General features: G+C 45.8%; 2 protein-coding genes across 2 annotated transcripts in view; one reads left to right on the top strand and one right to left on the bottom strand.

Moving 5' to 3' along the window:
- Positions 1 to 11975, top strand: part of jak2b (Janus kinase 2b) — a 42695-nt gene extending 30720 nt beyond the window's left edge. Inside the window, exons 18-24 of the mRNA XM_083784457.1 lie at positions 4245 to 4384; positions 5839 to 6028; positions 6294 to 6418; positions 8377 to 8549; positions 9461 to 9578; positions 10117 to 10230; positions 10629 to 11975. Coding sequence (XP_083640583.1) covers positions 4245 to 4384; positions 5839 to 6028; positions 6294 to 6418; positions 8377 to 8549; positions 9461 to 9578; positions 10117 to 10230; positions 10629 to 10736 — 968 coding nt within the window. The 3' untranslated portion in view covers positions 10737 to 11975. The remainder of the gene's footprint in view (positions 1 to 4244; positions 4385 to 5838; positions 6029 to 6293; positions 6419 to 8376; positions 8550 to 9460; positions 9579 to 10116; positions 10231 to 10628) is intronic.
- A 1073-nt stretch (positions 11976 to 13048) lies between these two features.
- The window catches only part of gldc (glycine dehydrogenase (decarboxylating)), a 37816-nt gene continuing 23326 nt past the window's right edge, over positions 13049 to 27538 (bottom strand). The window contains exons 15-25 of the mRNA XM_083783745.1: positions 27051 to 27193; positions 25944 to 26019; positions 20846 to 20971; positions 20118 to 20267; positions 18331 to 18443; positions 16531 to 16672; positions 16303 to 16414; positions 15892 to 15987; positions 15274 to 15446; positions 14530 to 14610; positions 13049 to 14007 (exon numbers count right to left, since the gene is read on the bottom strand). Of these exons, the coding sequence (XP_083639871.1) occupies positions 13867 to 14007; positions 14530 to 14610; positions 15274 to 15446; positions 15892 to 15987; positions 16303 to 16414; positions 16531 to 16672; positions 18331 to 18443; positions 20118 to 20267; positions 20846 to 20971; positions 25944 to 26019; positions 27051 to 27193 (1353 nt within the window). The 3' untranslated portion in view covers positions 13049 to 13866. The remainder of the gene's footprint in view (positions 14008 to 14529; positions 14611 to 15273; positions 15447 to 15891; positions 15988 to 16302; positions 16415 to 16530; positions 16673 to 18330; positions 18444 to 20117; positions 20268 to 20845; positions 20972 to 25943; positions 26020 to 27050; positions 27194 to 27538) is intronic.

Below are 27538 nucleotides of genomic sequence, written 5' to 3'. Positions count from 1 at the left end.
ACCGGTGCCACCACAACGGAGAGCACCCACTTTCGTACCTCGAAAGCCTCTGCTGGTACAGACAGCGTATGCGCTCCCTCAAGCATATGGCCAACACCTAGCAACCAGTAGCGTCCGCGCCCTGGGCTAGTTGGGACTTGTGTGCACCGGCCGGTCCAGAGTAACCGGTGCCACCACAATGGAGAGCTCCCACTTTTGTACCTCGTGTGAAGCTCTCCTTCAGCCGTGAGCCGACCTTGGTCCTGCCCCGTGTGCCAGGAGGAAAAGGTCTGACCGCTGACTACAGCAGATCCGAGAGGGCTCAGCTATCTGCAGAGTTGGCCCGCATGAGGGCCATGCTCACTTCAGATAACACCTAGGCACCTCGGAGGGTGCCGAAGCGCCTACCTCTCCGATGCCACAACTGACTCGAGGTTGATGTGCTCTCCCCGACAGCTTAAGCTACGCACTTCCATGACTATGAGGAAGATGCAGAAGGCGGTGCCTCCCAGGCATCAGAGCCGGCCTCCCACTTCTCAGCTCATGCGCATAGCCGTGGAACGCATACTAAAGCAGGCAGTCGGCTCCTCCAAGCGCCTTCTTCTTGCTGTCTTCGCCGTCCCCCACGCCTGTACCTGAGACAGCTACAGGCCTGCCGGGCGAACGATCAGGGCCCTCTCCCATCTCTATACCGATGGTGAAATCCTGGCAGCCCTGCCCTGATTGGGAAAAGTGTCCTGAGACAACCCGTTGCGACGTGACACTTTAATAGATTTGAACGCACAAGGCGATAAGGGCTGGCCTGGGTTACATGCCAGCCACCAAGCCTGTCATTGCATCCCTCATTGTGTTCCCCAACGAGGCCCGGCGGCAGAACGCTAGGTGACCTCGACCCCAGTGCAGGAGCACAGACAACCTGCTCACTGGGGCCTCCCGTTCACACTTAATAGTGGCAACGTTAATACTGGCTCAGTCACCTTTGGTGTGTCACTGGAGGCATTGGCGTCATGTCCTCAGAGCGTGGGCGGCTGATGTCCATCGTATCTCTAGCCCGTCGCCAAGTCGGGTTTTCACAGTCAAGCTTGACTGATGAGCCTAGGCCAACTCTCCGTAGTCTCCCTGAGGAGCCAGGAGCACTAGGTGGTTCAGCCGGGCGAGAATCGCCGGAGCGAACCATCCAGGGGGGGAAGACCAGGCTGCAGCTTGCAGGCCTACGACACATCCCGCCTCCCAAAGGGCCGAGCTCCAACATTGATGAAATCATCTTGACTGCCCTCGGAGCTCGCGTATCACCGCCGGCCCACACTAGAGGCCAGCGTGTTCCCTGGCGTCCCACGCAGGGACCTGACTGTGACTGTGACTTTCCGGGCTGTGCAGTGCCTTCTGACGCCAGCCCCCCATATCCGGCGGGTCAAAATGGCCATTATCAGCAACATGACGAGAGCCCTACTATCAGACCAGGAGTGATGTGTCCTCCTGCCCAAGGGCGCAACAGAGGCTGTATATCCTCAGTCACACTAAGGGAAGTCCGATCTACATACTTCCTCGTGACGCAAGACAGACGGGTGTCGACATGTCTTGAATCTGATGGGACCCATATGAAGTTTATGCCAGTCTACTGGGCCGAACACGGCAATGTGCTGGAGCGGCAAGTGGTGCGCTCCGCTCTATAGCACACATTCTCATACTCATGGGACCTTAACCGGGTACTGGACGCCCTGTGCGGGCCTACCTTCGAACCCTTGGCACAGGCAGAGCTGAAGTGGGTGTCATGCAAGACAGCCCTTCTCCTGGCCATTACATTGGCAAAGCGTGTCAGTGAACTGCACGCTCTGTCAGTCAGCGAATCATGTCTGAGGTGGAACGCAGACGGCTCGGGGGTCACGCTGTGGCCAAACATAGCATTCCTCCCGAAGGTGCTGTCGCAGGCTCACCTCAACCGGCCTATCAGGCTGGCTCGATTCAACCCCCCACCTGGGGAGCTGACAGACAAACTGGAGCTGTTGTGCCCAGTCCGGGCCCTGAGAGCCTACATTGAAGCTACTGCTCATCAGGCGAGCAGAGCAGCTGTTCTTTTGCCATAGTGGTGTGAACAAAGGCGGCGCTCCCTCCAAGCAGCGCCTGTCCCACTGGATTGTAGACACAATCAGCCACGCCTATGAGGCAAGTAACCTCCCCGTACCATCAAGGGTACGGTGCCACTCTACAAGGAGCATTTCCACATCATGGGCTGCCATGAGAGGGGTGCCCTTGGAGGACATTTGTGCCGCCGCCTCATGGGCTTCGGCAGGCACTTTCTCAAGGTACTACAGGGTGAATGTTGCCACTCCCCACCCAGTGGACGTGGCCCTCTTCCCCGAATCCTCCGGTTCTACCCTTTGAGGTCTGTAATCAGGATTCCTCGTGACTTGGCTGGTATAAGTCATTCAGTGCTTAAAGCACCGCCTCTGGCGGTCAGCAGGGACGAAATAGAACGATAGTTACGTATGTAACTACGGTTCTATGAGTCCTGAATGACCGCCAGAGGCACTCTTGTCACTCAGAATCCTCGTGTTCTCGCGAGAAGATTCTGTAGGGACTGAGCCCCGGACGACTGCCGGAAGTTATAGACGACTCCGGGTCATCACGGGGTCAACCGACATTGTTGGTATAAAATACTCGACTGCGCATGCGCGAAGGGACGTATTCAGTGCTTAAAGCACCGCCTCTGGCGGTCATTCAGGACTCATAGAACCGTAGTTACATACGTAACTATCGTTCTTCCTAGTCAAAATTAACATTACTCCTATCAACAACTGTCATTCTTCCTAGGAGAAAGTAAGTTCTTCCTAGGAGAAAGTAAGTTCTTCCTAGGAGAAATTCAGTTCTTCCTAGGAGAAACTAAGTTCTTCCTAGGAGAAATTCAGTTCTTCCTAGGAGTAATTCAGTTCTTCTTAGGTGTAATTCAGTTCTTCCTAGGAGTAATTCAGTTCTTCCTAGGTGTAATTCAGTTCTTCCTAGGAGTAATTCAGTTCTTCCTAGGAGAAATTAAGTTCTTCCTAGGAGAAATTAAGTTCTTCCTAGGTGGAATTACGTCACTTTTTCCATTCATGTGTATTGGGCTTTTAGTTTCAGATAGTCATAACTTAATTCTTCCTAGGAGAATCTAAGTTCTTCCTAGGAGTAATTCAGTTCTTCCTAGGAGAAATTAAGTTCTTCCTAGGAGAAACTAAGTTCTTCCTAGGAGAAATTAAGTTCTTCCTAGGAGTAATTCAGTTCTTCCTAGGAGTAATTTAGTTCTTACTAGGAGAAATTAAGTTCTTCCTAGGAGAAACTAAGTTCTTCCTAGGAGAAATTAAGTTCTTCCTAGGAGTAATTCAGTTCTTCCTAGGAGTAATTCAGTTCTTACTAGGAGAAATTAAGTTCTTCCTAGGAGAAATTAAGTTCTTCCTAGGAGAAATTAAGTTCTTCCTAGGAGTAATTAAGTTCTTCCTAGGAGGAATTACGTCACTTTTTCCATTCATGTGTATTGGGCTTTTAGTTTCAGATAGTCATAACTTAATTCTTCCTAGGAGAAATTAAGTTCTTCCTAGGAGTAATTCAGTTCTTCCTAGGAGTAATTCAGTTCTTCCTAGGAGAAATTAAGTTCTTCCTAGGAGTAATTAAGTTCTTCCTAGGAGAAATTAAGTTCTTCCTAGGAGAAATTAAGTTCTTCCTAGGAGTAATTCAGTTCTTCCTAGGAGAAATTAAGTTCTTCCTAGGAGAAATTAGTTTCTCCTAGTAATAATTGCATTGTAGATATCTGAAATGGTAGTTTATCCTAGTAAGAATTGCATTGTAGATATCTGAAATGGTAATTTGTCCTAGTAAGAATTTAATTATAGATATCCAGAATGTTGATTTTAGATATCCAGAATGCAGTTACGGATATCCAAAACTAAAAGCCCAATACACATGAATGGAAAAAGTGACGTCATTTCTCCTAGGAGGAATGACAATATGGATATCTCAAATGGTAATTTTGGATAGGAAAAATGTCCTTGTGGATATCTTAAATTACATGGATACTTTGACCAAGTGGAGTGAATGTGACCATGGATACTTTGACCAAGTGGAGTGAATGTGACCGTGGATACTTTGACCAAGTGGAGTGAATGTGACCATGGATACTTTGACCAAGTGGAGTGAATGTGACCATGGATACTTTGACCAAGTGGAGTGAATGTGACCGTGGATACTTTGACCAAGTGGAGTGAATGTGACCGTGGATACTTTGTGCTCCACAGACTACGAGCTGATGGTGGAGAGTGACGTCCTGCCCAACAGGACAGGAGGAGGCAGTGTCTGGGTCGGTGGAGCCTTTGAGAACCACGAGCCCGCCCAGTTTGAAGAGAGACATCTCATATTCCTACAACAGCTGGGCAAGGTAACGCCACAGTGTATAGTATACGGTGTGTATATATAAAACAATTCTGTTGCTACATGTATAGCAACAGCTAATGAGGTACAGTGGCTCCCGGATTGAAAGGTATTAACAACATAACAGTAGGAATGTACCGATGTATCGGCCACATATCGGTATTGGCCGATATTTGCTGTTAATCAGTTAATATATTTTTTTTATATTGTTTTAATGTTTTCTTTTGTGACTTTCGCCTTTATTTTTATTTTTTGAATATATATTTTTTATCCCACGATTTTGTAACCCATTTTTCACCCCTGTGTCAATCATCTAATGTGATCCTGGGCTCTACACACCCTCCACCAACCTAGTCCCCATATATGGGGGACAAGGGGAGAGCAACGGACTTGAACTCATGCTTCCTTCATGCCTGAGTGTCCAAGTTGCTCCTTTACACCTGACAGGGGGGAGTTGGAGTTTCCCTGGTTGGACGTAGCGCGTGGAAGGAACACGTTATTCCAACCAGTTCCTTTCCCCTCCATCAGGCGCCCCGGCTGGCCAGGGGGAGGCAGTTTCGCCTTTATATTATATTTTTATGGCGGGAGGACAGGAAATGGGGGGGAAGACATGCAGTAAAGGCCGTCGGGATCAGGAGTTGAACCCGCAGCACACTGCCAGACTGGATTACCAGCCAAGATGCCTGGACCGCTGAGCCACGGCCCAGGCCTAATATCATTTTTTTTTAATTTTACAAATAAAACTGTCATTAACCGATGGCAGTATAGCCAATATTGATCTGTTGTTGATAAGCATACATTTCTGCGTTGGCTATGTTGGTTATCTGTAGCCTACCAAGCCGTAGATGCCCAACATTTATTTATTGTATTAAAGATTTAAATAAACATATTTCACTATTCAGTAAACGGCTACATTTTAAACATCGGTTTCGGCCAGGAATTTCCATATCGGCGCATCATCCCTGGTGGTCAGAAGGTGTGATGTGGGCCGGGCCGTGTACTGTAAGGGCCGATTCATACTCCTATTTTAGAGCCGAATAAAAGTCGGTTCGGCGCTGTAGAGCCTACAACAGGGTTCCCCAATTAATTTTCCTCAAGGGCCATATTTTGACTAGGGTACCAGGCTGAGGGCCTGAAATGAATGTTCAGGGCAAGACCCCATTTGAAAAGGATGCCCAGTTTGACATGCAGAGGCTACTGACCCCAATTTAATGCCATTTATATCTGGGACCCCCCCCCCCTCGGGCCACAAGGGGGCCACTAATTGGGGAACCCTGGCCTACAATGTGACGTCATTTGAGGTGGGGGGGGGGGGGGGTTACAGACCTAAAGTCGGCTCTTCCGTGCTACTGAAAATTTCTGACGAGCCGAAATCATTTCGGCACTACAGCGCCGAAACAGCGGTAAAATAGGAGTATGAATCGGCCCTTACATGTCCTGCTGGTGTGTCTCCCCCTACAGGGCAACTTCGGCAGCGTGGAGATGTGCCGCTACGACCCGCTGCAGGACAACACCGGGGAGGTGGTGGCCGTGAAGAAGCTCCAGCACAGCACGGCGGAGCACATCCGCGACTTCGAGCGCGAGATCGAGATCCTCAAGTCACTCCAGCACGAGAACATCGTCAAGTACAAAGGCGTGTGCTACAGCGCAGGTAAAGCTGGGCCGGGAACCCGTTGTGGTGTTAGCATTATGCTATGCTTTGAGGCCCATAGGCCCATAGATCTACAAGCTCATAGCGTGCTACAAGCTTGTAGGTCTGCTATTTCTTTTAAATCGAAGAACCACTGACATAGAAACATAGCTTTTTCAGAAAACTGTCAGGATTTTGAATCTGACCTCTAGTGAATCGTCCTAGCGGCTAAATTGGGAGAAGGTAACCATGGTTATGTTGTTGTTGTGCTACCCTACCTCCCCAGGCCGGCGGAATCTCCGTCTCATCATGGAATACCTGCCCTTTGGAAGTCTGAGAGACTATCTGATCAAGAACAGGGAGAGGATAGACCACAAGAAGCTGGTGCATTACACCTCTCAGATCTGTAAGGTACGCCAAACCACTCATTACACCTCTCAGATCTGTAAGGTACGCCAAACCACTGACTGACCCTCCGTTTTGAACCCTGTGTGGTGGGCATGCAACTGGAGAGAAATGATGAGCCTGCACCACTTCATCGTTACTTTATAGTCTATAGTAGGTTCGTCCTAGCCTGGCTAATAAGCCAGACCGAATCAGCCGTTGGCAAAAGAAATTTGCCTGCCGGCGGATTACGGTCTGGAGAGGCTCAATTGTATGCCCATTTCCTACACCAAAAAACTGGTGTGGCCAATCGGGACACGGTATGCAATATGGGTGGGCTTTGGTACAGTGACAATGCTTGAGACCTTTGACTGACAGTAGCTCTGACCAATTGCGTCAAAGAGAAAATGTTTGAACCCGCCCCCCCCCCGGGAAACAAGGTCCATACACAGCATCTTCAGACTCAAATACCACACGACTGTGTGATTTGAGTCTGGCTTATTAGCCAGGCTAGGTTCGTCCACAGTCTTGCATACAGACGGTAGTCTGTATTTAAGTTCCATTACACCGTACAATCCTCATTGTTCATTCAACTGTGGAGAGTTTACAAGTGGTTAAATTAACACTGAGCATTAAACTATGTACGTAGGATCACTGATAAGTATTAATATTTTTATTCAAGTTCAATCTATTAGGTTACCTATGATTACGCCAGGTGCTGGATATCAAGGCAGGAATCAAGCGAAAAGTTAAATCATCCACACACACGCTGGGCTAAAGCGCCAAAACAATTGTATTAATGGTGCCAAAATGTTTGGAATGTTTAACCTGATGTGTGGAATGTTTTAACTAGGCATGTAACGATATATCGTATATCGATATATATCGATATTAATCCTGACGATATGAATCGATTCATTTAAATTAAAAAATCGATAAAAAAGGGGGGGGGGCTAGTGTGTGATGTGAAATGTGAGCTTTAGTCATATTCCATCATCACTGTAGAGGGGAGCTGTGTGTGTCTGTGACTGTAGAGGGGATCTGTGTGTGTCTGTGACTGTAGAGGGGAGCTGTGTGTGTCTGTGACTGTAGAGAGGAGCTGTGCGTGTCTGTGACTGTAGAGAGGAGCTGTGCGTGTCTGTGACTGTAGAGGGGAGCTGTGTGTGTCTGTGACTGTAGAGAGGAGCTGTGCGTGTCTGTGACTGTAGAGGGGAGCTGTGTGTGTCTGTGACTGTAGAGAGGAGCTGTGCGTGTCTGTGACTGTAGAGGGGAGCTGTGTGTGTCTGTGACTGTAGAGGGGAGCTGTGTGTGTCTGTGACTGTAGAGAGGAGCTGTGTGTGTCTGTGACTGTAGAGGGGAGCTGTGTGTGTCTGTGACTGTAGAGGGGAGCTGTGTGTGTCTGTGACTGTAGAGGGGAGCTGTGTGTGTCTGTGACTGTAGAGGGGAGCTGTGTGTGTCTGTGACTGTAGAGGGGAGCTGTGCATGTCTGTGACTGTAGAGGGGAGCTGTGCGTGTCTGTGACTGTAGAGGGGAGCTGTGCGTGTCTGTGACTGTAGAGGGGAGCTGTGTGTGTCTGTGACTGTGCCCAGGTGATGATGGTCGTTGATGCTCATCAAGGAAGGCAATTATGTTTCTGCACTGTCAAAAGTGATGCTACTTCTTTTGCAATGTAGTTAAATAAAAAATATCAGGGGGAAGATAAATTATATAAAATTAAAAAAACGGTAATCTTTCTTTAAAATAAATATATTTTTTTATATCGTGAAACATCGTATCGTGAACCTCATATCGTCATACGAATCGTATCGTGAGTTGAGTGAATCGTTACATGCCTAGTTTTAACTTTTTGTATTATTATTATTATTATTATACAGAAACAGATAATAATGACATTTCATACACAGTATGTCCTGTAGTTTGAAATGGCCAGGTCATCATGATCAGTTCCTCATGTCAAGCTCTCTCTCTTGTGAAACTACACACAGGGCATGGAGTACCTGTCGAATAAACGCTACATCCACAGAGACCTGGCAACCCGAAATATCCTGGTGGAGAGCGAGCTGAGGGTGAAGATCGGAGACTTTGGTCTCACCAAGGTTCTGCCGCAAGACAAGGAGTATTACATGGTGAAGGAGCCCGGGGAGAGCCCCATATTCTGGTGAGGCTTTCTGGACTGTTCCTTTAACCCATTCTGACCTGAGATCAGATTCTAAAAATGTATTCTACATCCTGACAGTTTTCATTCTGACCTGAGATCAGATTCTAAAAATGTCTTCTACATCCTGAGTTTTCTGAAAAAAGCTATGTTTCTATGTCAGTCGTTCTTCGATTTTTCAAAAATAGCAGACCTACAAGCTCGAGCTTGTAGATCTGCTATTTTTCAATAGCTAAAGCATAACATAATGCTAACACCAAAAGGGGTTCCCGCCCAAAATGGGAGTTGTAAGTGATGTATGTAGGCGTTTAAATATCTCCATATTCTGATAGTGATCATTGCTATAGGCCGGGTGTTTGTTCAATACAAAAGACTCAGGTCTTTTGTATAAGTAGGAAGTGCAAGTAGGAAGTTTGGGAAACCAATTTTATCAAATTGGGAAGGAGAACTCCTACAAGCTAAACAGGATAAACAAGTGTAATTGGAAGTGATGAAACGAACACAAAAATGAGCGGTGAGGAGGAGCCAGCACCTACAGTACTCCTCCCTGCTGACAGGTGGCGCCCCAGCCCATAGGATTATGTCCAGTGATTAACCCATTCTGGACGGGAACCCCTTTTGGTGTTAGCATTATGTTATGCTTTAGCTATTGAAAAATAGCAGATCTACAAGCTCATAGCGCGCTACGAGCTTGTAGGTCTGCTATTTTTGAAGAATCGAAGAACGACTGACATGGAAACATAGCTTTTTCAGAAAACTGTCAGGATGTAGAAGACATTTTTAGAATCTGATCTCAGGTCAACATGGGTTTGAATGTGTTTCTCATTCGAGTACCTTTTCCACCACTGCGCCGTGGTAGCATGACACCACTGCAGAGGAGGTGACGTGTGTGTGTGTGTGTGTGTGTTGTCCAGGTACGCCCCAGAGTCTCTGACTGAGAGCAAGTTCTCCGTGGCGTCGGACGTGTGGAGTTTTGGCGTGGTGCTCTATGAGCTCTACACCCACAGCGACAAGAACTGCAGCCCTCCTGCTGTGAGTAACGCACACACACACACACACACACACACACACACACACACACACAGCTCTACACCCACAGCGACAAGAACTGCAGCCCTCCTGCTGTGAGTAACGCATGCACACACACACATACACACACACAAACACATGCACACTGCACACACACACTGGACTGCAGCCCTCATGCTGTGAGTATAACGCACGCACGCAGACACACACACACACACACACACACACACACACACACACACACACAACGCAACACACAACGCACGCACACACTATGTGTTTGGGACTAATATACATCTGTCCTGTAACTTTCACTAGCAAAGTATCTAAAAAGATTAGAGAGAAGAATACAAATTGGGATGGTTTTTTACACTGTAAACAATGTCACTGTAAACAATTAAAATTGTATTTTGTGACAGTTGTGGGACAGAGGTGAAAAGAAGCCCTGAACGCACACACACACACACACACACACACGCACACACACACACACACACACACACACACACACACACACCTTAACGGCTGTCTTCCTTCCCAGGTCTTCATGTCCATGATGGGCAACGACAAGCAGGGCCAGCTCATCGTCTACCATCTGTTTGAGCTGCTCAAATCAGGCAGCAGGCTGCCTCAACCCCTGGGCTGTCCTGTGGAGGTATTGTAAACCGTACTACTGACTGTACTGAATGTATGTCTGTTGTGAACTCATACGGATGGCTGGGAATGATCGGCAGGCTTTCCCCCGAAGAGATGATTCACTTTTGGGATTAAAAGGTCAACGATTATAATCGGGGTCAACATTAATGCCAGCCTGCGATGTCAGAGTGGTTCCATTTTTAGGACGTTTGGACCCATTATTGGGTCCACGTGGTGTATTGGCGGAGAAGATGGTTGTCTAACAAATACATTGGGAGAAAATTGAAAATGGGTGCACGGAACGATGTTAAATTACAACGCTCTTTCTTGTGGGCTGTTTTTAGTGTCAATTGTGACGGTGACATCTGATTGTGAATGTTATCTCTTTTCGTTTCGTTTCTTTTCTTTTCCCCTCAGATGCACGAGATAATGCAGGAGTGCTGGGACATCGACCCCGGCCTGCGTCCCTCTTTCAAGGAGCTGGCCCTGCGAGTCGACCTGTTCAGGGACAGCAAGGAGATGTAGACACAGAGAGAGAGAAAGAGAGATGGCGTCCTCTCTGTTCAACAGCCGAACTGCTGCATGGTATCCTGCATCCACTTGGCTGCCATGGCGGTGCCCTGTTTGTGCAGCGAGAAGACAAAAAGCCCCAGATTAGTGGCCTTCTCCCGCTGTGTGCCATGGCCTATAGTGAGACTGCAGACTCTGGTCCCAGTGTTCCCCAACCTCGGGTGGCCTTGTCTGTTACGGAAGTAGTCCAAAAAATGTTGTGAACTATGTTGCACAAAACTACATAACTTACTTTTCATCCACTTTCTGCCCGTATGCTCTCAATGTGATATAAGTCCCAACTTGTCATACAGAAGGGGGGGATAAAAATCCAAATGTTTCAAAAATAGCTAAAATGGCCGATCCACAAGCTTGTAGGTCGCCTATTTTTGCTATTCGTCTCGCGAGAATTATATTGCTGTTCAGTGGTTAACATGTCTGAAAAACACGAGTGTGTGCGTGCACACGTGTGATGTGGGTTCTCTGCTGTAGCCAGTCTACTACAAGGACTAGAGCCTGGTTTATACTTTGTCATATGATGGTGTATAAATGAACCAATTTAAGCTTTATTTTATATTCGTGGCGGTGTCATGCGGCGGGAATAGCTTATCTACTAGCGCACAAAGTGTTGAATCGCAATGCTTTGTAAGCTTGTAGATCTATTTTTGGAAATAACTGCAGCAAACTATAATTTAGGCTGTGTGTGTGTGTGTGTGTGTGCGTGCGTTCGTGCGTGCGTGTGTCGTAGCTAGCAGGGCTAGCTGTCCATCATCCTTTAGTTCTCTTAGCTAAAGAATGATGGACTTGTATAACTGAGAGACGCTTGTTTGTTTTCTTAACGTTTGTAAATAACATTTATGTACATATGTCCAAAAGATTTTATAATTTTTATAAAAAAAATGATATTTCAGGCTATGTTTGAACTGATGGCAGTCAGTGTAAATTAAGTATATCCAGAAGTGATTTAAAAAAAAGAAATCTATTTTTATTTTTTATCTTTTTTCCCCCCAATGTGATGCAGGTGGTGTGCGAATTAAAGATGACAGTTTTATTGAACGCTGTTAATTCATGCATTGTATTTGTTCGAGAGCTTTCATGCAAAGGAGAGAAAACTAAATGGCAAAAATTGGTCTTGTGCAAGTATTGTAAGATTTTAAGTATAAAATGGGGGCTTAATGTAGCACTAAACCCATTTTCAACATCATTTTCATATAATTGGTTCCCGATTTACGGGTAGTCACAAGCTCCAATGCCTTTATTGGTTAACCACATAAATGTGATGTCCCTATTTTGGGCATGTCTAAATGCGAAAATCTAATAACGTAAAGGAAATGGCTGGTTTTGGTTCTCCCAGTACCGGCAGAGTCGTTCCGGAGCAACGGATTGCGTGGCCTTGCTCATTCCCTGATGTGACTGATCGAGGGTAGCTACTGGGACGTAAGTCGGGATTTGGTCGCCTGATTGAGGGGTAGATGTTGGAAGACCCGAAACCCCGTTGACCTCAGGATACGTCCCAGGTGCATCCATGACCTCAGGAAACATCACTGAGGAATATATACGTCCCCGGTGCATCTATGACATCACTGAGGAATAGATATGTCCCCGGTGCATCCATGTGATGTATTTCTTTAGTGCTGTAGAAGCTCAAAGTGATGCTCCGCTAATGTAGCTTTTTATTTTAAAGTGTAAGTGTAATAATTTGTAAAAAATAAAATAAAATAAAAAACCTCAGAGGCAAAAAACACCCAACAGTGGTGATATAAAGTATGTTTGGCAGCGTTGATATCAGTAATGCTGGTTGGACACTTTCTTTTGGATAAGCCTTCTCAATAACTTCTGTATTTTTTTTTTACATACACCGATATACTTGCCCTGTGGATCAAGGAGGTGAACTTGCATAATTATCTCATAGTTCTGTTTTATAGAACATTGTGCTATACAATTCTTGGTAAAAGTTTAAAAGGCAAATTAAATGTTAATTAAAAGTTTTGAAAGTGCTGACTTTTGCATATACCACCAATTGCCACTAAGTGGCAGTGTTGCCTTAATTCCTAGAGTAACAATGCCCACAATGCCTAACAATGCCCACAATGTCACAATGCCCAAACAGGTTTAATACATAATTTATTTTTGTACTAAAACAAAACTACTTTAGATTAAAAAACAAACAAATTCAAACATAAAAAATTAACAACATTGAGACTAGCCTTATCTGTTAGGCTTGCGCACAATAAACATTAAAACTTTTTCAAAATATTTGGATGCAAATATTAACAAAAGCCTACAGGATAACGTGACCGCTAAGATTAGTCCAATCTTAGAGATGAAACAAAATGGGAAATCGAGGCAGCTATTTGTACAACATAAACACAACATTAAATTAACACTGTTAATTTAATTTGTAACTCTTGAGTGTACAAATGGAACCATACAGTTCCATGTGGTTACATTTGTACACTCCGAGTTAAATTAACACTGAGGATTTGACTGTGTAGAGGCACCGAGGGCATTATATGGATAGAGTCAAAGTAAATCAACACAAAGGAAATCTCTCAAGCCAGACAAACTCTTCCACAATCTTTGAATGTTAAGAGTCTCCACTTCGCACAGGAAGCCATCAACCGTTTGTCATATAACCATTCACAAAAATACAAAATATGTCTTTAAAATACATTTTAGAAATTATTTTTTCCGCTAAACGGCAAGCCTAGATAGGTTTCGGGCTAATTTGGTTTCCAGTAAGACTTATTTAAGTGCGGTGGAGACTCAGACGGGACATCCACTTTTAGTTTCTGCAGAATGTCAGCTTGGCTTCTGATGTGACAGACTTGTTAGGCGGAAGAATCTGGAAAAAGATTGTGTGAGTCAACCAAGTCTGTCTGGAGAGACCACTACAAAGCTCTTCGTAGGATATTCAGAGGTGCGGTGCACGGGGTTCGTTCGTATCGATGCGCGGGGAGGCCTCAGTGTCCTCCTGGGGGGAGGGAGGACACCGGGGTGTGCTTAGTTTGTTACACAGGAAGTGCCAAAGATGCACCTTTTTGGGACCAACGGAATAGTTCGAGAGGAGTAAGCCCATTGTGGTTAAATGGAGCAGCTTGCGCGTCTACGAGGAGGCCCGGTTCTCCTCGTACGGAGACTCGTACACCTCCATGGGCGGGCAGGTGCACACTAGGTGCTGGTCGCCATAGATGTCATCGATCCTGGAGATGGCGGGCCAGAACTTGGTCTCGGGCCTGATGAATGGCTGCAAGGAGAAGATGGGAGTGTTACATTGTTCCATTCTGGTCAAACAGAGTCAGGGTGCCGCTAATGAAGGCTCTGTTCCATTCTGGTCAAACAGAGTCAGGATACCGCTATTGAAGGCTCTGTTCCATTCTGGTTAAACAGAGTCAGGATACCGCTATTGTGCATGTTGGCTCACTGGAAACACTCTGCTACACTAGTGGGTCTCAAAGTGTCCGAGTGGGTTCCAAATGGCCCCGTATGGATGTGTAACTCTGAGTGTGTACAAATGGAACCACGGGTACACGGGTCCATTTGATTCCATTTGTACACTCCCAGAGTTATGGGGGTCCTTGAAATTAAAAAAGGTTTGAGAGCCACTGCACACTGAATGGAACAGAGCCTTAATTAGTATCATCAGTAACACATCAACAAGCTTGCAAGCGTGTCGTGAGCTTGGCTATCCAAAGCCAGAGTCTGTGCGGGGGGGGGGGGGGTCCTTGGCATGGAAACGTTAGGGAACTCCTGCTTTAAGTTCACTCACCAAAGGGAACGCAGCGTATTCCCTGGAGTAAGGTCTATCCCATGTGGAAGAGGTGATGGTTGCCAGAGAATGAGGGGACATCTGCACACACAAACAAACACACATTAGCACTAAAGATAATAGTTCTTCAAAGAGTTAGTGTCGAAGTATCCTTGTGCAAGACACTGAACCCCTAATTGCTCCCGAAGTGCAGGTTGGTGCCTTGCATGGTTTCCTCCACCATCGTGTGTGAAGGGTGAATGTAATGCACAATCTATGCGAAGAGCCTTGGATAAAGGCTAACCCTAACCCTAACCCTTGGACTGAACTGGACAAAGAAAATGCACTTTGGATGCACAACAGCACTTTAAAAAAACAGTGCTGGTAACGTTTTGTTTTTAAGGATAGCACCATGGCACTTTATTAATTTATAGGTTGTACGTGGTGTTGGTAATTCTTAACTTTTCCATATGAATTGCACGTCATCATACATACTGGGGCTCTTTTAAAATGTTTGTCCATGTTTTGCTTTAGTTTTTAGTTTGTGTTTTTTAAATAGTCTCTATGTTTTATGTTGCACTGCCAATAACTGAGGGGAAACGAAATTTCATGTTCTTTTGCATGCAAGTACATAGGAAAATGACAAAGTGATTCTGATTCTGATATACTGTAAATGCACCATTTCTTTACACACAAATATTAGCACTAAAGATAGCAGTTCCTCAAAGTTCAGGGCATCCTAAAGCAATAAGCTGATATTTGCACCTTGAGCGGGTTGATGCGAGAGTCCATCCTGCCTTCCTCGATGTCAGCGATCTCCTGCCTGATGGCCATCAGCGAGTCACAGAAGCGGTCCATCTCGGCCTTGTCCTCCGACTCGGTGGGTTCGATCATCAGGGTACCGGCCACAGGCCACGACATGGTGGGCGCATGGAAACCTAGAGCCAAAAACGCATCATCAGGGTACCGGCCACAGGCCACGACATGGTGGGCGCATGGAAACCTAGAGCCAAAAACGCATCATCAGGGTACCGGCCACAGGCCACGACATGGTGGGCGCATGGAAACCTAGAGCCAAAAACGCATCATCAGGGTACCGGCCACAGGCCACGACATGGTGGGCGCATGGAAACCTAGAGCCAAAAACGCATCATCAGGGTACCGGCCACAGGCCACGACATGGTGGGCGCATGGAAACCTAGAGCCAAAAACGCATCATCAGGGTACCGGCCACAGGCCACAACATGGTGGGCGCATGGAAACCTGGAGCACCCGGTGCCAAAAACAAGTGTTCACGCATGTTGGCGGTGGTGGGAAATGTACTGATGATTGTGGTTAACATTGCAGTGTTTTCCGTTATGTCGTAAGCGCTACCCGTCTTACCGTAATCCTGTAGCCTCTTGGCGACATCGACCGCCTCTATGTTGGCCGTCTTCTTAAATGGCCTCACGTCCAAAATGAACTCGTGAGCACAAAAACCTGTGTGAACGCAAGCACACATCGGCCATGACATGAAGCTCCCAGAAAAGAAACGGAATTGTGTGCCGGTGACAGACCAGTAGCCACGACTTTATGTTAACATGTCGTGATAGATCAGGAGCTACGACCTTTATGTTAACAACATGTCGTGATAGATCAGGAGCTACGACCTTTATGTTAACAACATGTCGTGATAGATCAGGAGCTACGACCTTTATGTTAACAACATGTCGTGATAGATCAGGAGCTACGACCTTTATGTTAACAACATGTCGTGATCAGGAGCCACGACCTTTATGTTAACAACATGTTTACCTTTCCTGCCTCTGAAGAGGATCTTGTAGTGGCTTTCCAGTCTCTTGGCCATGTAGTTGGCATTGAGGATGGCCACCTCTGTAGCGTGAACCAGTCCCTTGGCACCCATCATCTACAGGAGCAAACAAGGTACACAATGACAATTAAAAAACACATTCCGGAACTTGTTTTAATTGATCAAATGTTATTTTATTAATGTGCTAAATTGCCTAAATTTTAAATGGTAACCTTGATGTACGCCCAGGAGATGGGCAGGATGGCACTGGAGCCCCAGGGGGCCGCGCTGATGGTTCCCAGGGAGCTGCCGCTGTTGACCGGGTCCATAGGCACCACGGGGTGGCTGGGCAGGTACGGCGCCAGGTGGGCCTTCCTGGGGGACAGACGAGGTATATGAAAAAGAAGGCAAAGGCACAGACGTCATTTTCACTATCATGCAATTCCAGACGGCAGATTCGCCGCACCATGGGAGCCTAACTACACCCGGAAGTTTGGTGGAATGCACTGGAGTTCTGAAAGACTGAGACCCTTGTAAAGTAATCGCTTCTGGAAAATAACAGAGACATAACAAGACATATACTATACATATATACATAATACACTGAGGACAATGTACACTTATAAGTACACAGCAGCTTCCATTTGACTAACATTGCCGGCCGGCTTTGGAAATGCATTTTAAGTGTTGTTTATTTATTGATTGGTCACCTCACCTCATCAGTGCAGGCACGCCTCTCTAAATTGGAGGGTGCCAAGTATTGTAGAGGAGGAGGGGTGTGTTGTCTGTCTGTAGTTAAGAGCAATATCTTAGTAGTCTTTTGAATGTAATGTTGAGTGAGAAATGTGACGTATATTCTATTGTACAACATCCTTTAAATGTTAGGTTAGTATAGGCTATGAGAATGTATAGCTGGGTTAATGAATTAATGTTAATTGATTGCATGCCATGTGGTACGATCCACTCCCTATAAGAGGGAGACTGCAGGGCATTCAGTTAGTTGGGCTTGGAGCAACAAGCTGTATAAGCACTTAGGGGAGAGCTGCCAGGGTCCTTGTCTTGTAAGGGTGTCGCCTGTCAGTATCTTAAGTTCCTAGGTTGTTTTCATTAGTTTAGTTTGTGTTTTGTTTTTGACATTTTGATAGTCTGATTTTGTTTAAGGCCTCCACTATTTATACTGCACTGTAAATTGTTTTTGGGAGACTCGTTTGGGAGAAAATAAAACGGCCCAATCTGGAGCCTTGGCCAACTTTACACAGACTTACACTCCAATGGGCCCCATGCCGGGGCCCCTGCCACCATGAATACAACAGACAGTGACTTACACTCCAATGGGCCCCATGCCGGGGCCCCTGCCACCATGAATACAACAGACAGTGACTTACACTCCAATGGGCCCCATGCCGGGGCCCCTGCCACCATGAATACAACAGACAGTGACTTACACTCCAATGGGCCCCATGCCGGGGCCCCCTCCACCATGAATACAACAGACAGTGACTTACACTCCGATGGGCCCCATGCCGGGGCCCCCTCCACCATGAATACAACAGACAGTGACTTACACTCCAATGGGCCCCATGCCGGGGCCCCCTCCGCCATGAATACAACAGACAGTGACTTACACTCCAATGGGCCCCATGCCGGGGCCCCCTCCACCATGAATACAACAGACAGTGACTTACACTCCGATGGGGCCCCCTCCGCCATGAATACAACAGACAGTGACTTACACTCCGATGGGCCCCATGCCGGGGCCCCCTCCACCATGAATACAACAGACAGTGACTTACACTCCAATGGGCCCCATGCCGGGGCCCCCGCCACCATGAATACAACAGACACGGACTTACACTCCAATGGGCCCCATGCCGGGGCCCCCGCCACCATGAATACAACAGACAGTGACTTACACTCCAATGGGCCCCATGCCGGGGCCCCCTCCACCATGAATACAACAGACACGGACTTACACTCCGATGGGCCCCATGCCGGGGCCCCCTCCACCATGAATACAACAGACAGTGACTTACACTCCGATGGGCCCCATGCCGGGGCCCCCTCCGCCATGAGGGATGCAGAAGGTCTTGTGGAGGTTGAGGTGAGAAACATCGGAGCCGTAGTCTCCGGGTCGACACAGACCCACCTGGAAGATGGAGCACAATGAGGTCAACATCCTGCCCGTGTCCTGTTCACCGTGCACACGTTTGTTACGTTGTTTTTCGTACAGAAACCAGCCATACGTGAGTTCCTCAAAATAACAGTGTCCCAATATCATGAAGAATAAGAAGAAATAAGGCATTAACTGGCTATTGAAAATGACCCCAGAACTGGTATAAAAGTTAAATTCTGAAGATGAAGAAAAGGGACGCACACTCGTAGCCACGATACAAACATTTATTAAAAAGGAAACCAACGCTTTAATTATTCCCTGAAGAAGACCTTTTTAACAAATGTTTGCATCGTGGCTCCGAGTGTGCAGCCTTTTTCTTTAACTTCTGTAGTTCCTTTCCAAGGCCACGCAGCAGCACCTCACAGACACTGGTGTGCGTCCTTCTCTTGTTTGTCTACGTCAAAGTAAAATTCCCCTTAAAGCTAGCATTCTTTGTTGGAATTAGAAATTGATAAGACGTGTGACTAGCTCAAATCAGTGCAGGAGAAAAGGCCTTGGGAAGGGGGTGGGGTCTTGAGACATGAAGAGGGGGTGGGGTCCATAATCTATCAGTGATTGGCAGAGGAAGACCTGAGGTAAGACCTCTCATCTGCATAATACTGACTTCAAAGGTCAATTTCTTTTGGCTTATAGCCACTGTAAACCCTTATCTTATTAGTTATTTTTCTCACACCCACACAGTAAAAGTGTTCATTAAACTGAAGGGTGTACAAATGGACTAGAAATTACTTTATTAGCCACAACAACTGAAAGTCACTTTCAGCAAGCTGCAACACTTTAGAAACCACATGAACCCAAGTGTCCCTGTTCTGGGCATGTCATGAATTTCATAATGGGTGAAAATAGCTGATTTACAAGCTCACAATGCATCACAATGTGACTAGTTGTGAGAGCTTGTAGATTAGCAATTTCGAGTGGAAAAAGAGCACACTCGTGGCTGCCACACGATTGCATTCTGAACAGTCTATCATCATCCTCATCGAGACATGGACGTTATTGTATGAAACGGAATTGTATTTATATCGGCCATATGACGTCTCACATCACCATTTAGTGTGCTACGCAAACGATTTTTGTTAAACTAACATTAAAACTCCATAGACTTGGCTGCCACATGAAGTAATTTCGGAAAGCTAGCGCCCTTCAAAAAAGGAGGGGGGGGCAATTACATACACCTCAGAAACCCTGGTCAACAAAGTATGTAGGATGTTATACTTTGACATGAAATAGCAGCTCTACAAGCTCTCAACGCGTTGCATTGTGATGCGTTGTGAACTTGTAGCTCTGGAATTTGTAGCCATTTTTGAAGATTTTAGAGTTGTTTTGCCTATAAAGGCATGCCCAAAAAAGGGAGGCCAGGTTGAACTGTAGCAGAGATTAAAATAAGATGCATTTTGCATCCCAAAATGCAGTTTATAGTTAAGATAACCACATTATAACCATATAAAATGAAATGTGAGTTAAATGCTGCAATTTGTTTAAATATGACTCCTAACGTGGTTGAAGTGGGACTCATAAAATGTCCCTGGGACTCATTTCTAAAATACCATCCCTGCATCCTGGGACTCATTGCATTGAAAACCTATTCACATCACTGCTGTAGCAACAGGAATGTTTCCTAAAGATCGCACCACCTTGTCACCTCACCTGTGCGTTCATGTTGGCGCCGTCCAGGTAAACCTGGCCACCGTTTTGGTGGATGAGATCACACACATCTCTGACGTTCTCCTCGAACACGCCGAAGGTGGAGGGATAGGTGATCATCATGGCCGCCAGCCGGCCCTTGTGTTTGTCCAGCTACCAGAGAGGGAGAGAGTAGGGCCGGTCAAACCTAGCAGGACAGTGGACAGTGGCAATAGGCCACGGACACCTATTCTTTGAGAATTCCGCAGACCACCGTAGCTATAAAATCCCAAATGCTCCTCCATACTATAGCCATGTTGAAGAATTCTGTGTTTACAAACACAAACACAATGGGCGGTGCTCAGAGCGTGAAACCTGAGGACAAAGACATTCCAAAGACCAATCGAAAACGACATGCAAATCTCGGAACTGCTCCTCTCCGCCCCTAAAACAGTACAGACAAAACAAGCCTACTAAATGTATACATTTAATTTGCCCAAATCAATAATCTGTTGGAATGAAAACCTTCTTCAACATTCAAACTGTGTTAATATGAAGAAAAAAAAACGAAAATCACAACAAGTTTATTTTAGATTTCCTGCCTTTTCATTATAGTGATGGCCGGAATGACAGAAAAGTGAGGACGCCAATTGTGATTGGCCGGAATGTGATGACGTATGATGATGTACGATGATAAGAGTGCCCCTCACTTCACACGAGTGTGATTTTCTTTTAAAGATATCTTTGCTCACCAGGGCCTTGAGGTGCGTCATGTCAATGTTTCCATCCTTGTCCACCTCCACCACCTGGACCTTCATGCCGGCCATCTGGGCGCTGGCCGGGTTGGTGCCGTGCGCCGACTTGGGGATGAGGCAAACCTGGAGCGGAGAGAATGGAATGGATTCAACCAAAAGTACCTCCCCTTGCATATACAGCGTTTTTACCTGAGACACTGTGCTGTTGGCCTGTTTGTACATGTTACGTATTGCATGTGTTTAACACCCGATATTTGCCTGACACACACACACACACACACACACACACACACACACACACACACACACACACACACGGTCCAACAAAGATTCCAAGGCGGTTTTATCAACATTATTCAAGTGAGATGCGTTGACTATTTAACAGCAATATTAGGCTACCAATATGTATGACACCTGGACTTTACCCAAGGAATAAGTATGACAGCTGAATTTACCCACGGAATAAAGGTTATACATTATCTATCGATACAGACAGACTATTTATCTGTGAGCACTGTCCTGTGCTCTCATTGGTTGTAATACGGACCTTCTCGGTTTTTGCCAACATCAATGTACAGTACAACTTTCACACGGGGTCACCGATTGATTTTTTTATCCCTTATTAGGTTGATGCTTTTGGCATGTTGCAACGTACTGTAGTCACACAAGGACAGTGGGGCGCCGACACCCATGGGTTGAGTAACGTTTGCCGACCGCTGACTGGAACAACACTGTTGTGTTCCGCAGGTTGAGTCTTAAAACCACCAAATATGGCATCTTGAAAGCAGATCAAATACATGGTGTTCTCGGTCCCCTGTTTGAACAAGGGCTGTTGCTTTGGACCTTGACTGTTTCAAGGGATCAGGCGGTGACTATCCAAGATGTGCTTACAAGAGAACTATTAACCACTTATTAAGCTCTATTAATTTCCAAAAGAAGAAGAAGAGAGAAAATTGCAGTTAGTCTTATCTCACTGTTTCTCCATTCACTGTGGGCTGTTTCAGATGCTACCAAGTATGACATGGCTTTGTAGCAACAGATCCAAGGGCAGAACGTGTGTCTCCAACCAGCTCTCTCTCCATCTCTCACAGAACAATTTGCTGGATCCCAACCAGTCCGGATTCAAGAAGGCCCACTCCACAGAAACTGCCCTGCTGGCAGTCACAGAAGCACTACATGCTGCCCAAGCTGCTTCCCACTCTGCAGTACTGATTCTCCTAGACCTATCGGCAGCATTTGACACAGTGAACCACCAGCTGCTCCTAGACACCCTAGCGGATCTAGGCATCGGTGGAACGGCACTAAAGTGGTTCTCCTCCTACCTCACCGACCGGACCTACCAGGTTTCCTGGAAAGGTCTGTTATCATCCCCCCGAACCCTCCAAACTGGGGTCCCACAGGGATCTGTACTTGGTCCCCTCCTTTTCTCACTGTACACTAAATCCCTTGGCACTATCATCTCTGCTCACAATATATCCTATCACTGCTACGCCGATGACACACAACTGTTTCTATCCTTCCCCCCCTCTGCCACTCAGGTGGAAGAGCGCATCACTGCATGCCTGGCTGACATCCCACAGTGGATGTCCTCCAATCACCTCAAGCTGAACCCAGACAAGACTGAGCTTCTCTTCTTCCCAGCTAAGTCCTGCCCTATGCGGGAGCTAACTATCTCCGTAGACAACGCCCTGGTAACGTCTGTCCCAACAGCCAGGAATCTCTGTGTTGTCCTGGACAGTCAGCTCTCGTTCAAAGCTCACATCACAGCTGTCACTCGATCCTGTAGGTTCACTCTATAACATACGACGAATTAGACCGTTCCTCACCCAGGAATCAGCCCAGCTCCTAATCCAGACAACAGTCTTGTCAAAACTCGACTATTGTAACTCCCTCCTTACTGGCCTACCAGCATGTGCACTTAAGCCTCTCCAGCTGATCCAAAATGCCGCAGCTCGCTTGGTCTTCAACCAGCCAAGATTCTCACATGTCTCCCCCCTGCTCTGCTCCCTCCACTGGCTCCCGGTCGCTGCCCGCACAGAATACAAAACTCTGATGCTGGCATTCAAAGCAACCAAAGGTATGGCTCCCCCTTATCTTGCAAGTATGATTGAACCCTACAAACCCTCCCGCGCACTCAGATCAGCCAACGCAGGGAAGCTGGAAGTACCCTCACTAAAAACGCCGGGACAACGCTCCACACGTCCCAAACTCTTCTCCCTTCTGGCTCCAAAACTGTGGAATGCACTTCCCATTGCTGTCAGAACTGCAGCATCACTCCCAATCTTCCGCCGTAGTCTGAAAACCCACCTTTTCAGACTCCATCATGGCCCATAGCACTTATCCTACCCCCTTAGATAGCATTTCTGTAGACTTAGATAGCATTTGATACAGACTTATAGCATGTTATGTAGACAGCACTATAATTGCATTGTATATAGTCATAGCACGCCATAGTACATATGTATAGCATAGTAGTATAGATATATAGTTTATATGTATAGTCTCATAATATAGATATTCCACTGTTACTTTCTTAGTTTACGCATGTTTCATGATAAATGCTTTTTTGTGATGTATTCCCATGCTTTTTGTTCTTGCTTAATGTAAGTCGCTCTGGATTAAGAGCGTCTGCTAAATGCCTAAATTGTAAATTGCAGCATATTGCCAAATAGCTACTTTCCCTGGATAATCAGGCTTATGAACAGTCCCCCCCCCCCCTGCCCCCTAGCCTCTAACTAACTGTCTGGGGTCAAATGCAGCCTGTGTGGACAAGACTCACACGAGGCGACGCATTGTGAGCTTGTAGATCAGCTATTGTTGTAAAAGTTAAAGTGGTTACGTGTCTGTGCTTTGTAAATATTTACATATGTATGTACTGTCAGGGATGTGTAAATGTGTCCAAAATGAAAATCGATTTGTATAATTCAATATTAACGATTAATCGATTAATCGTTTTTGGGGGGGGGGGGGCTTTTTTTTTTTTATGAACCCTACAAATAAAAGAAAATCTTCCCCCCAAGGGGTACCTAAGTCAAAAAAGTTTGGGAACCCCTGATGTAGTTGATTAACAATAATTGTAACTCTTGAGAGTTAATAAGGGTCCATTTGGTTACTAACTCCATCTTTTAAATGAGGACCACTGGTGGTCCCTGGACCAGTGTTGATCCAATGTATCACCATAGCAACCCCAGCCTAGGCCTGATTAGGTAAATTCCCAACACCTGCTAAATCCTCCAAACCTGTATCTTGATTGGAATCAATCTCCACTCACACTCCTCTCAGTCATGCAGCTACACAGACACATCCCAGGCACACTTTGGTAGGCCTATAGCCCTGTCCTGTTTGGATGACAATATTGCCTTTCCAACAGATTTTCATTAAAAAAAAAAAAAAAAAAAACGATTATCGATTATTAATTTTCATAATCGATTTCGGGTCCTATCAACGATAATCGATTAATCGGACCCATCCCTGTATACAAGTATGTATGTCGGTAAGAATGTTGGTCCCTTATTGGCTTTTGACGGTGACGTAACTAAGGTACGCTTCAAGGTAGGGTATATATATTTTAGAGGGGCTGATCGTAAGTTCGTACAGGTCGGCAGTACTACGCGCTGCTTGCCCACAAGTAGGCCATACTTGTGTGCAAAGCGCAAGTTGGCACAAGTTGGCACCTCGACAGAGGTTACTACCACAACAATGTATATGAGGAACCAGACCAAAAAGAATCCTACTCTTACTATACTTGTACTTGTACTATACTTTTGATGTAACAAAGAAACCTTGAACCTTAACCCTGCCGTAACCTGACCTCAAATGCCTCAAAATCTACTAGGTCACACTAACCTATTACATCATGCCATGTTATAAAACAATGCTGTCTGGCGGCACCTCTGGCAGACATGGTTGGTTTTCTGCTGATACTGTTAAAGCTTTTGTCACATATATTCAATTAGAATTCATGCCAGAAAAGCTGCTGCCAAAAATTCAGGCATTCATAGATAAAAAAGAGCCATTACTTCTAATTTGTAATAAAGCCACAGGAGCCTGGATGGCTAACCTGGTTATAGAATATATCCATCTACGATCAAAAGCCAATTTAAAAACTAAATGCACGGCATTATGGTTACTTAGGCCATATTTATGAAAAGGATTTCCAAAAACATTACGCATATTTGTTACAATGTGATAACATTTAGGATGGTTATCCAAGCAGGTACTGCCCTCTAAAACATTATGCAGCCTAACAATTCAGTTTAGCTAGTAATCTAACAGCTATTTAGCTCATTTAACCACTTATCTAAATCAAATCAGCCAGTAATCTAGCTAGTAATCTAACAGTTATTTAGCTAATTTAACCACTTATCTAAATCAAATCAGCCCAATCTAGGTATTAGAGCTAGAGATTTAAAATGTACAGTGCATGTTTAAAGATGTTACAGTAATTCTCAATTAGTAAGTTATACCAAGATGCATCACAGTAGCTTCACAAATTATTAATCATCAACCCAGAGTTTATTATTTAGTAGATCATTGGCTATCACCACGTTGGTGTTAAGGTACAGCATTACTGCATTTTTTTAAGTAAAACACAAATTACACACATTGTGGCTTTGTAATAGTATAATTAGTAATGGTATTCAAAGCTATACTAGACAGAGAACTTTAACTTTTTGTTCATTTTACTTTTGCATGTGAATACTAATATTTTGAGAGAGGACTTGCGGTGTCCTGTTAACTTTGGTCCAGAGAAGAATACTTTTATAAACAGCACTCAAATGTGGCTGTATCCAAAAAAATGAATTGTGCTTCTTGCCAAAATTATGATATCTCTGCTCTTTACTGCTAAAATGCTGTGAAAACTAGATTTGTTTATGTCCAGCTCATGAATGAATAATAAATAATCTTAACCCATGTTATGGTGCATGAACCCCCACTGTCAGGTGGGTCTATGATGGTCGGACCCACCTGAGATTTCTCTTAGTCAGGATGGTGGTCCCTGTGTCAAAATCAGTTGAAAGCCACTGCTTTATCTCATTAACTTCTACATAGCATCGTATTCAATGATCCCCCCCCCCCCCAGTGCAACACTTACTGTTCTCTCTGGCTGTCCTTTTGCAAGCAGGTAGGCCTTTATGGCTGCCAAGCCAGCATATTCTCCTTGTGCACCACTGTAAAGAAAGATACACACAGTTAATTTAGCACACACACACACACGCACACGCGCACAGTTCAAAGGCCAATCCACAGGCATTACCGAAAGGGACGAAAACGAGAAAAGGAAAGAGTAGCTGGCCGCTATCTCTCCAGGCTAGTGTAGCATGGTGTGCCATTCATGAGGACAGTGCTGCTGATAAGTGAAGGTAACTGGTGATAAATAGAGTAGATGGGTAGCCAAGTTCAGTTCAGCCAAGAACCAAATAAATGAGTAGACAGTAGAGTAGAGTGTCTCTCCTGTCCCATCTAAATGGAGCAAAAAAAGTTACAAATATGTAACCTTAGCGCTGTTTCGACCACATAGTCGCTACGCCCCCGACTCGATTCCAGTCGGAGACCTGTGACCCTCAGGTCTCCAACTGGAATCGAGTCGGGGACGTAGCGACTATGTGGTCGAAAGGATACAGCACACCTCCACCGCGGAGCCTGTGGTTGCATTCCTCCACGGTGCCTCCAGCCAGAAACGAATAGTTTGCATAATCCTCATAGGGGCCCATGCCTGGTTTAGCCAGGGGAGGGCGGTGTTGGACAGTGTCTTGACTGTCTTCAGTGCGGTTGGGTGCAATTCCCCATGGGGGCCCTGGCCCTCCGGCCCCCACAGACTCTACGTAACTGCCTCCACCTCTGCCAGGCGCTCCAATTGACACAATTGGCCGTGTTTTTGTGTAGGAATCCAGCAGGGAAGGGTGATCGCTGCATTAGCGACTTCTACAGGCTGTATAGTGTGTTCCTATATGCATGCGTTTATGTCCACCCGGTAAAACTCCACCCCGTGTGGCTGTCACCTCCATGTGTATCGGAGGAGACTTGTAGTTGTCTACACTCTAGACCAACAGATCTCCAAGCACGGGGAGACTTGCAGATGTTCAACAACACCGACAATGCAACCGACAAATGTGGCTTCATTGCTTGTTTAACTTCTCTGCAGCCTTCAAACCAAGGTTGAAAGCTGGAGTTCCCTGAAAGCCTGCTGGCCTGCGGTTACCTGTTGGGCTGGAAGGAGATCTTGTCGTAGCCGGTGATCTCACACAGGTCTTTCTCCAGCTGTTTGAAGAGCTGCTGGTAGCCCTCTGCCTGCTCCAGAGGCACAAACGGGTGAATGTTTGCAAACTCCTTCCAAGTGATGGGCTAGAGAGAGAGACACACACACACAAAGAGAGACATTTAAATATAATAAATAAAAACAACAAACAACATAAAGGGCATCAGTTTTTCTTTTTTTTATATTATATTATATACACACAGAAAACCAGTGTTATTGATCGATGTGTAGATCGATCTAGGACTAGGTGTTCAGGTTTCAGTAGCCAGCATGGGTCAGATTGTTGTGTGGGTGAAATAGGCTGTCTGTCTGTCTGTCTGTCCGCTCAGCAGCAGTTCACACCAACTGACCAAATTCCTGGTAGCCACCATGTTCTGCTGATTCATAATGCTGTTTCCTGGCATCAGTTTTGGTCAACAGTTAGAAACTGT

Source organism: Protomyctophum parallelum, assembly GCF_964188405.1.
Source record: "Protomyctophum parallelum genome assembly, chromosome: 15".
Taxonomy (NCBI): domain Eukaryota; kingdom Metazoa; phylum Chordata; class Actinopteri; order Myctophiformes; family Myctophidae; genus Protomyctophum; species Protomyctophum parallelum.
This window is presented reverse-complemented; position numbering and strand designations above follow the sequence as displayed.